General features: G+C 62.8%; 4 protein-coding genes across 4 annotated transcripts; 1 reads left to right on the top strand and 3 right to left on the bottom strand.

The window, feature by feature from the left end:
• Window positions 1–29: 29 nt before the first annotated feature.
• On the bottom strand, window positions 30–879 carry EMIHUDRAFT_251694 (hypothetical protein; the record flags this gene model as incomplete). The annotated part of the gene is made up of 3 exons (XM_005791074.1): window positions 30–158; window positions 236–431; window positions 629–879. Coding segments are annotated over 3 exons (576 nt in total), but the record flags the coding sequence as incomplete, so codon positions are not given.
• A 2728-nt stretch (window positions 880–3607) lies between these two features.
• On the bottom strand, window positions 3608–4024 carry EMIHUDRAFT_251696 (hypothetical protein; the record flags this gene model as incomplete). Its single annotated transcript, XM_005791075.1, has 1 exon — window positions 3608–4024. One exon carries the CDS (start codon window positions 4022–4024, stop codon window positions 3608–3610), a length of 417 nt encoding a protein of 138 aa, XP_005791132.1.
• Window positions 4025–5852: 1828 nt separating this feature from the next.
• GPB1-2 (GPB1, beta subunit of a heterotrimeric G-protein) lies at window positions 5853–7228 on the top strand. The gene is made up of 2 exons (XM_005791076.1): window positions 5853–5972; window positions 6085–7228. Exons 1-2 carry the CDS (start codon window positions 5877–5879, stop codon window positions 7021–7023), a joined length of 1035 nt encoding a protein of 344 aa, XP_005791133.1. The 5' UTR covers window positions 5853–5876; the 3' UTR covers window positions 7024–7228.
• A 433-nt stretch (window positions 7229–7661) lies between these two features.
• Window positions 7662–9849, bottom strand: EMIHUDRAFT_251699 (hypothetical protein; the record flags this gene model as incomplete). Its single annotated transcript, XM_005791077.1, has 8 exons — window positions 7662–7805; window positions 7909–8083; window positions 8157–8292; window positions 8381–8483; window positions 8882–8995; window positions 9073–9095; window positions 9484–9579; window positions 9711–9849. 8 exons carry the CDS (start codon window positions 9847–9849, stop codon window positions 7662–7664), a joined length of 930 nt encoding a protein of 309 aa, XP_005791134.1.
• Window positions 9850–10067: the final 218 nt, after the last annotated feature.

A 10067-nucleotide genomic window follows, 5' to 3' on the forward strand; every position in this document is an offset into this window, starting at 1 on the left:
AAAAAGCGATATTCGTCGGCTCCTCGAACTAGCTGCCACGGGGCTGCCTGCATCTGAAGCGCCTCGAGCAAGATGCGGTCCGCGTCGCTCAGGCTTGGCAGCGGTGGCCCGTGATTGGCATAGTGCACCGCCAGGTGGAACTTTTCAGGGTACGAGACCTATGTGGTCCACGAGGCTAGCCGCGGTGGCGACTCCGCCGCCGGCAGCAGCGCTGCATGTGGCGTCAAGAAATCACCGTTGCGAGCGACGACGCCGACTTGAGCATGGCAGGAGGCTGCGGCGCCGCGGTCCGCACGCCAGCGCCGCTTGCCGCGCTGCTGCAGCTCGGCGCAAGGTCGCTCGGTTCGGGCGCCGCAGCCTCGGCCTCGAAGCGGCGCTTGACAGCAAAGACGTGCGAAAAGTAGTTTCGCCAAAAGTCCTCCTCAGAGATGCTGCGGAGGGGCCGGCGGCGCGTGGAGTGAGTCGCCGCGGGTCTGCGAGTGTTTGTGTAGTATGGTGTGCGGCGCAGATGCGGTCTTGCGGCCAGCGCTCTGTCTGCCCTCAATGTGCGCTGGCGTGGAGAAGTTTGTACGAATGTGGCTGCCGCAGGGAATGCGGCCCGCGCGAGCGGGGACAGAGCCGTGCTTACCGGGAAGGGACGAGGCGAGGTATTAGCTTCGTCAGACGCTCGTCGCTCTGGTACGCCGCCTCTGCGAACGGCCGGTGCTCTACCCAGTCCCACGTGAATGCTGGGTCAGAGCTTAGCACGTGCGGCACGAGGAAGTTTGCCGTCGAGTTGGAGAGCGACTTGACGGCGGCGCGAAAGTCGTCGGCGCGCGCCTTCTCCGCCTCGGTCTCCGCCTCCCACGGCGGAAGGAAGACGCTGTGCTCGCTTCCCATCTGAGTTCCTGACACGCGCAGGCGCGGAGTGCCGCCGTGGCGGCGTGTTGATGCAAACGCCGGCTGGCTGGGGGGGGGGGGGGCCGGGGGCGGGCAGGTAAGGCCCAGGTGTGGCCTAGGGCATTCAGAAGGGACCAAGAGGAGTCCAGTCTGAGCCATAGAATGTCTTTGCCCCCGAAGGTCGCGTTCAAATGCCCGGAACGGCCGTCTCAGTGGTGTCTGATGAGTGAGTGCCTCGAACTGCTCGCCGTTCTTCACCTTGAAGTCGGCCAGCTTGTCGATGGCTGCAACCATCTCCGGCGAGGCTCGCGTATGTAGCCTGGCGTTTGTGCCCCGTTTGTGCCGCGTCCCGTGTGCTGCGCGCGCGCGAGGTCATTTTAGTAAATGCCGTCGTTCGTTCGGGGTGGGGCAACAATCGAACAATTTGCAATATAATCGAAAATCGCTGTTGTGCTGAAATCGCCGAATCGCCGAACATCGGGGGGTATCACTGCTCTCCGCGCGCGCCTGCTCTCGCGCGCAGCTGCTCTCTCTCGCGCGCATTGCTCTCGCGCGCGCCCTGCATTCGCTCGCGCCTGCTCGCGCCCCTGCTCAGATGAGCGCATTGCCGCAGGCAGCCATGATGGAGACGAATCAGATGAGCGCATTTTTTCGGGCAGTACTGGCGCGCACACACCCCTCTCCTTAAAATCCCTGTGTGGTGGCGGCGTGCCGTCCTCCCATCCCTGCTTGCTGTTTTCTTTCTTTCTTTCTGGCGCGCACTGGCACTAACACAGGTACACCACGGGAGCCGCCTAAGCGACTCCTTGCGAGGACGGCGAGGCACTTAGCTCCGTGCCGCACCCGACCGCCCTCGCCGCAGGCAAGCGCATTCACAATCTGCTCTGCGATTGCCGTGTGAAGAACGACCGAGATACGCTGCGCTCTGCAGCCCTAGACAACTCTTGGTGGTCCAAGTCACCTCATCGAGGTAACTGGGCCCGGCGCCCGCGGCAGCTTGTTCTGCGGCACGTTCGCCGCCTTCCAGAGGATCTCGCCGACCCCCTTCCCGAACCCCCACCGAAAAAGGAATTTCAATTTTAACCTTGGGAGCTGCGCGCGGACCCCGATTTCTTTTCCACTCGTCCTCCCGGCCGCCCGCTCGGCGCGTGCGGCGACGCGTGCGCCACGTGAGCCCGCACGAGACCCGAGCCCTGCTCTCTCCCTACCACACGAAGTCGCCCATGCACCTCAGGCCTCAGGCGCCCGCCCGCCCGCCCGGAGGCCGGGGAGCAGCCCCCACGCGTCGCCGCAAACCCGCTCGAATTGGCCGCCTTCCTTCTCGACTGCATTCACTTCCTACATGATACAGATTTTTACAGCACAAAAACTCGCAAAAACAAAAGGCGCGCACACGGACACGCTGCTCGCTGTATACGGGGAGCGGACCCTGAGTTGACCAGGGGTTGTGCGCTGGGTCCTCCTGCTCGGCTCCAGCCAGTAAACAAGTCTTGTCATCAACAGAGTAGAAGGATCTGACCTCGGGGCCGATGTGACCAAGCGCTGGTAGCGTGGTTTAACCTCACACCCATGGTCTCACAGTGTGCCGGCAGTCGCCGAGCAGTGTCGCTCACACAAGCCGCAGCACAAGTGACTGAGGGCCAGTGAGGGCGAGCCCATCGCTGTGACAGCTGTGGCAGCCGCACAGTAGGCTGTGTCAACTGTGCAGAGTGTGTGAGCAGCAGAGGAGCTGTTCTCCAGGCTTCTGTCGCAAAGAGCTGCATGCCACCGAAAGCGCTGTCGAGGTTCGCCGAGCGCGGCGCAGGTTGAGGGAAGCCGTCACCGACGAGCGCGTTGGAGTATTCACTCCGGACAAAGACGGCCGCACGCACACGACCTGCGGTCGTGCGGCCGTCATAGCGGCGAGGCGCGGGACCGTCTGTGGCGAGGTGGGTCGCGTCCCTCGATTTCCTCAACTCAGGGTCCGCTCCCTTTAACACCACAGGCGCCGTCGTGGTTTGATGAAGAATTTCCGAAACAAATAATTCTTTGCCGCCGGCGCTATTAGTATTACACACATACAGAAAATACTCCAAATTCATTTGATGACGGCCGGCGCCTTCCCAAAGAGGCCACGGACGCTCTTGGGCGAGGCGGCGAGGCGGCGCTGCTGGCGTGGCTCGACAGCAGCGGGCGGGTCGGCGCCGGAGGAGGCTCAAGGAGGAGCAGACGACACAGAGGAGGATGGCGACGGCGGAGGACTGCCCAGCGAGAGCAGGCAGGAAACTGCTAGAGGCGATCACCGTTTGCGCACAGTGCCGCTCAGCTTCTCCTCCGAGGCCATCTTTTGCGACAGGATGAGCTCTTGCAGCCGCGCCGTCATCTCCTCCACCTCGCGTTCGCGCGCCTTTTTGAACCGCGGATGCATCGGGAGCGAGGCCGGGGCCAGGCGGCCGTGGCGTGGGGGCATGTATCGCACACGTGTCGTGGGCGCGCCGGAGTGGGAGTGTGTGCGCTGGTGGCGTTGCGCTGGTGGCGCTGCGCAAGGGCGACGCGGCGCCTGCACCGCGTCGCAGAGCGCTGCCGCACGCTCCTCTGCCGCCACAACCTCAACACGCAGCGCCGCCTCGCGCGCTTCGGCCGCTTTCTCGGCCGCCTTTCGCTGCTCGTCATGCGCCGCGACCTCTGTGGCGCACCGCTGCCGCTCCGCCTCCAACGCCGCGGAGACCGCCTTCTCAACCGCGCTCGCCTAGCGCCAGCAACGAAAGTCGGATTCGCACGCGAGGAGCGTCAGCCGACGACGGGTGATCCCTCGCGCCTCCTCCTCGGCGTGCTGCTGCTTGTTGAGCTCGAGATTGATTGAGCGCGCCTCCCCCGCCATCCAGGCGCCGTGCAGCTCTCGCATCCCACTCGTGACGCTCGTGAGCTCATTGTCGGTGGCGTCAGCCACCCACCTGCGGCACTCATCCGCACGCAGGGCGGAGAACCGCAGGATCGCGTGCTCAGAGGATCGGTCCGCGTGCGCCCGGTCATCGCACGCCGTGACGCGTGCCCCAGCCATTGCGCGCTGCGTCTGTTCGGAGAGGCCTTCGTCGAAGGAGGCGAGCACATGGTCCGCGGCTGCCGACAGGTCGTCCATCGTGACCTTGTTTTCGAGGGCAATCATCAAGTGCTATGAAGGGACCGCCCAGCAAGGCGCGCCGCGCCGGCTACGATGGGCGCAAATGTTTTTCTTTGTTTATATCGTCCGAATCCTTTTTTTGTTTTTTGATTGTGTTTCTCCTGCTCCGCCGTAAGGGTTCATTTTTTCTCTTTGCTCAAAGTAAGCGACCAATACATGTCCACCATGTCCATGTCCATGTCCATGTCCATGTCCATGTGTGCACATGACATGTACATGTGCATGTGCAAAGCGACCAATGCGGCCGTCTCATTACAGATACATGTAGAGAGGAGAGAGAGAGAGAGATTTGAAAACCAACACGACTCTCACAGTGATTTGGGCTCGGCAGCGTGTTCTTCTTTTCTACAATGATCAATGCACAATCGATCACACCACCACAAGTAGAGAGAGATGTTTGTCCACAAGTATGATGCTGGGACGATACAGTCGTTGTGGGAAAAAGCTTGATGAACCCATCACTCGGCTGTACAGTAGGAACTGACACTGTAATGCGCGTGACTCTTTTACGACGTCAAACAAGCTCACATTTGCGCACACTCATCTCTCATGGCTCATGCGCAGTGTGTGCACAAGATACTGCAGGTATACGTATGCGCATACATGCGCTCCCATCACAATGTGGGCCACAACCCGCACAGGACAAGCTTTCACCACAAGCATGCTTTCACCAACGTCGAACCACCAGCCCGACGCTCACTACAAGTGAAAGCATCCCTTTCACCAGCACAGGCTTCGCTCATATGAAACAAGATTGTCTGCCTCGCAGGTCATGGTCACTGCCTGCATCGCTGAATGCACTGACTGCAACGCCAACAAGCTTGCAATTGTGGCCGGCGAAGTTGCCTGCGCGTGGTCATCGAATGCACAATAGAGAGGGGAAGACGAAGTTCCACCGCATCAGTGACCGTCCTGCCAAGCTCCCTACGAACTGATCAATATGACCCGGAGCACTACCCAAGCCACACTGCTTATAGAGCTCCGCCTCAATGCTTTCGACAGCAGACAAGGAAAACCCACCACCGTACAGAGCCTCATCATCAGCAATGCCCATCTGTGACAGACTGTTTCGACGGCATTGTTTGATTGTACATATGCTGCGAGGCGCGATGCTACCCATGTGCCATGAAGAGTATGTGCCGAGTTTGATCCATGAAGAAGAATGACGTTTGCGATGCAGGAAGAGCGAGGCCTCTAGTTGCGCACATTCGCGGGTTGTAAAGATGATTCGAGGCCTCCTTAGCATCGCATGTACTAGCCACAGCGAAAAGAAAGAAAGAAAAACACGGGCGGATGGGAGGACGGCCTGCCGCCACCATACAGGGATTTTAATTCTAACGGAGGAAAAGAGAAAATGGCACAACCTTGGTATCGACATACCTAAAACTTTGGTATCGTGAGGAGAAGAGTGTGGTGCGCTAGCCGTCGCCCACCCTTGGGCCTCTGCCTCTTCCTATCTGTCTTCGCAGGCCCTCGCCGATTCTCTCGCTGCAACCTTCATGCCACAGCTGTTGTGTTTCGCCTGCTCCGCTGCCGCAATTTTTTTCTTCCTTGCGGTGTCTGTTTCCTTGCGGGTGTTAATGTAGACCAGCAGGTAGAGAAGATAAAAAAGTGGCGGGTCTAGGAATAAAAAAACATGGAGCGCGAGGTACTCGGCTTTCAATCCCAAACTGTCACTCCCCTTTCTCCCGGCCGGGGTGGGGCGTTCGCGGGGGCGGCATTTCATAAAAAGCTAAAAAAAAAGCGCGCCCTGCAGTGTCCGTATTGGTCGGACAGAATCCTACTTTGTGGCGGCTCGCCGTCCAGAGTGGCGGCTCGCCGGCAAGGCGTCGCGCCAATGGCGCCCACCGCGAAGCAGGAGATCGAGAAGCTTAAGACGGCCATCAAGGCCAAGCGACAGGCGCTGGACGACGGCGGAATGGCCGCGCATCAGGCAAAACGATGAGCCCTCGGAGCTCTCGCTCCGCACAGTCACCAACCCTCTGCCCTACCCATCTGGCAAGCCTGGCGTTCGAATCACCGTGCGTCCGGCACGCTCCTCTCAGGCGCCGGCGATGGGTAAGGTCGCCCTCAAATGCCGCAAGGTGCTCAAGGGCCACTTTGCCAAGATTTATGCGCTGCACTGGGCGCCGACGACAGAGGGCGAGCGGCGGCGCCACCTGGTCTCGGCGTCGCAGGACGGGAAGCTCATCGTGTGGAACGGGTTGACGGCTAACAAGGTGCACGCGATCCCGCTGCGCTCCTCGTGGGTCATGACCTGCGCCTTCTCCCCTTCGGGGGGTCGGATCGCCTGCGGCGGCCTCGACAACACGTGCTCGATCTACAACGTCGCGGCGACGAGCAAAGACCAGCCCATCAAGGTGCAGCGCGAGCTGGCGGGGCACACTGGCTACCTCTCCTGCTGTCGCTTCCTCGACGAGACCACCGTCGTCACCGCCTCGGGAGACATGACGTGCATGCGGTGGGATGTCGAGACGGGGCAGCAGCAGCAGCAGTACGTCGACCACCAAGGCGACGTCATGTCGATCTCAATCGCGCCGCGCCAGGCGAGGCTCTTCGTCTCTGGCGCATGCGACGCCACAGCAAAGCTCTGGGACGTCGCCACGCCAGGCCCCGTGATGACCTTCTCGGGGCACGAGTCGGACATCAACGCCGTCGACTTCTTCCCGGCGGGCAACGTCTTTGGCACCGGCTCGGATGACGCCTCGTGCCGGCTGTACGACCTGCGAGCGTACCGCGAGCTGATGACGTACACGCACGACAAGATCCTATGCGGCATCACCTCGGTCGCCTTCTCCTACTCTGGCCGCTTCCTCTTCGCCGGATACGACGACTTCAACTGCTATGTGTGGGACACCCTGACCGGCAAGCAGATCGGCGTGCTCGCCGGGCACGACAACCGCGTATCCTGCCTCGGCGTCTCGTCCGACGGGCAGGCCCTCTGCACTGGCTCATGGGACTCGACCCTCAAGGTCTGGGCCTAGGGGCGCCCGCAGGCCCGCTCGCTGTTTTTATTGGGGCGCGTGCATGCACTCGATCCTGCGGCCCGTTCGGTCGCGCTCGCGGACGTACGCAAGCCGTGTCACAGAGAAATTTGGGGCCGCGCCCATCGCACACATGTACATGCTTATGTGTCAAGTCCACCCCTGGAGAGTGTCCCCCAGCCTCTGCCAGATTAGCATTACAGAGCTCTGTCCCTGGCTCTGCGGGCAGACTGCACGCGCGGGGCGGGGCGGGGCGGCAGGTGCCGGCAGGGCGAGGGGTCCACAAGATGTGCAGGGCCGGGGCCAAAGGGCGCAGGAAGAAGATGGTGGTGCGGGGGGTGGCGGGGGGGTGGGGGGGGGGGGCACGCACATCCTGGACGAGGACGGTCGCCGCGCGCCCCACAACACCACGGATACGCCCGTCGCCCCCGCACCCCCCCCGGCCCCCGCCACGCCCGGGGCCCCGCAGCCGCGAGCACGGCGCGCGCGCGCGAGCGCGAGTCAGAGCGGCGAGACAGCGCGTGATCGGACCACGGGGACGCCGCTCACACGCGCGGACGCGGATAAAAGGGGAAGCGGTCATACACACATATACGTGTGTGCAAATTAAATATGAAAATACGTGTGGTATCAATTTGTTACTCGCATGCCCGCACAGCCGGCCCGCCGCCGCTCAGCTCCCGCATCGCCTCTCGGCTCGTGCAACCGACGACGCAACCTTTTGGCCACGTCGGGTCCTCGTCGGGCGGCGGCGCCGCCTCTCCAAACGACCACTGGCATTCCTGCGTCTCGAAATTTGGGCTGACGCGCAGAGGGAGGCCGAGCTCGGAGAAGAGCTGCTGCGCGGGCAGCTTGCACGAGTTGAGGCACATTCCTACAGTGCACGATGTCACGCCGGTCTGCAATCGTGGTGACACAGGAGGGGGGCGCGAGCCGGAGAGGCGTGCCCTTGCAGCTCGACTCTTGGAGGAACTTGCACTTCTCAACAACCAGCCCGCCAACCTCGCCGTCGGCGCGACGGTTGAGCGACGCCGGGCCGACCAGGAAACCAAAAGCGTACCTGCGGGGCGAGCCATGAGAGCGTCGCGGACCTGGCGTGTCGCGCAAAGCAAGCGAGGGGAGCTGGTGCGCACGGAGCCACGACGGCCGTCAGCGCCGGCGCGTAGAACCACGGGCCGAGCTGCCGGCCAGGCTCGAGGTAGCTCCTTCCAAACGGCAGCCGGGCGCGCACCCACTGCACGCCGTCAGCCAGCCACTTCGGGTCCGCGCCTACAAAAAAGAAAGCGCCGGCCGAGCTCGGCAAGGGTCCGGCGAGCCGCCAGCCGGGGCCGGGGTCCCCGGGGTCTTGGACCCACACGCGAGTCGCCGGGGTCGTGCCGTGGGACGAGGCCGCCCATGAAGATGCGGTAGAAGGGCGGCAGCACCGGCGTCATGAGCGTGCGCAGCGTGCGCACGAGCACCTGGTGGCGTGTCGAGTGTGTGTGTGTGTGTGTGTGTGTGTGTGTGTGTGTGTGTGTGTGTGTGTGTGTGCGTGCGTGTGTGTGTGTGTGTGTGTGTGTGTGCGTGCGTGCGTGCGTGCGTGGGTGCGTGCGTGCGTGCGTGCGTGCGTGTGCGTGCGTGCGTGCGTGCGTGCGTGCGTGCGTGTGTGTGTGTGTGTGTGTGTGTGTGCGTGCGTGTGCGTGTGTGCGTGTGCGTGTGCGTGTGCGTGTGCGTGTGCGTGTGCGTGTGCGTGTGCGTGTGCGTGTGCGTGCGTGTGCATGTGTGTGTGTGGCGACGAGGTTGTCGCACCTTAGTGAGTGCGAGGAAGGGTGCGAGAGATGCCGTGCGCGTGTGCTGGAGGCCTTCTGCAGCGATGCACCTCCTGCTGCGACGAAGCCGCCACCCCCTCCGCCGACAACATGAAGCGGCGCATCTCGTCGATCAGCCCGCGGATGCTCCTCTCTGGGTTGCGGCTCACCCCAGTCTCGCCCGCCTAATCAATCCATTACGTGTGAATGGACCAATCAACCAGGCGGAGTGGGGGAGGGCGGAGGCCGATGAGGGCGATACCCGTGCAAGCAGCGCGATCCCGGCTAGATCTCGGCGCGATCTCGGACGGCACCCATGCAGCAGCGCGATCTCGGGCTAGATCTCGGCTAGATCTCGGGCTAGATCTCGGCTAGATCGTGCGTAGATGTTGCGCGTCGTCTCGAGCAGCACCGCCTAAGGTGAGGTCAGGTCAGACGTCAGGTACTCTCCACACACGAGGTGGTGGGGCAAGGGCCTGGCAGCCCTCGCGACTCCACGTCCAGATAGACAGGAGCCCCACGGCATTGAATGTCCAGGATTTTGCGCGTGGGTGAGCGAGGTGGGTGAGCGGGGTGTGTGTGTGTGTGTGTGTGTGTGTGTGTGTGTGTGTGTGTGTGTGTGTGTGTGTGTGTGTGTGTGTGTGTGTGTGTGCCAAAATAGATTTACGGGAACTGTGCGCCTCGAGCGGATTCTCGCCCATCGGCACGTCCTCCAGTGCGCAGTCCGGCACCAGCCCCTCCGCGTTAAGACCTTCCACCAGCGGCTCGCCTAAGGCGAAGCTTTTCTCAAAGTGTGGCGACGTTGTTGCGGGAAGAGGCGTCCCCCGCAACTCGATGGCCGCTCGCCGCTGCCGCTGTCGCGGCGTCGCGGGTCCGGGTCGCACGCGCGCAGCGGGACACCTTGCCGGTTGGGGAGCTCGTCCCGCGGAATCTTGAGGAAGGAGACTGTCTCCACATACTTGTCTCTGTCTTCCCGCAGTAGCGCCACGAGCAGCCACGCGCGCCGCTGCCGCTTGAGCGCATCGGCGAGCCGCGGCATGACGCCGCCAGCGTCGTCGATGGCGGCCGGCCTGGGGTAGTCGATCGCGTCCGTCAGCTGCGCCACCGCGAGCGGGGTAGGCTCGAGCGCGAGGAGCTGCTGCGCAAGCTGCAGCAGCTCAACCGCGCTCCTCGGCTGCTGGCCGAGGGTGAGCGCGAGCGCGACGCTGCAGCGGGGCTGCGGGGCGGCACGAGATTCGGCCGGCGGCCGCGCGAGCT

Source organism: Emiliania huxleyi (genome assembly GCF_000372725.1).
Source record: "Emiliania huxleyi CCMP1516 unplaced genomic scaffold EMIHUscaffold_1155, whole genome shotgun sequence".
Classification (NCBI taxonomy): domain Eukaryota; phylum Haptophyta; order Isochrysidales; family Noelaerhabdaceae; genus Emiliania; species Emiliania huxleyi.

Bases quoted from the DNA above. Each gene is read 5' to 3' on its own strand.
- GPB1-2 (XM_005791076.1), top strand. From the start codon at position 5,877: ATGGCGCCCACCGCGAAGCAGGAGATCGAGAAGCTTAAGACGGCCATC. The intron at 5,973-6,084 runs GCAAAACGATGA...CGCTCCTCTCAG, and splicing joins GCGGAATGGCCGCGCATCAG to GCGCCGGCGATGGGTAAGGT.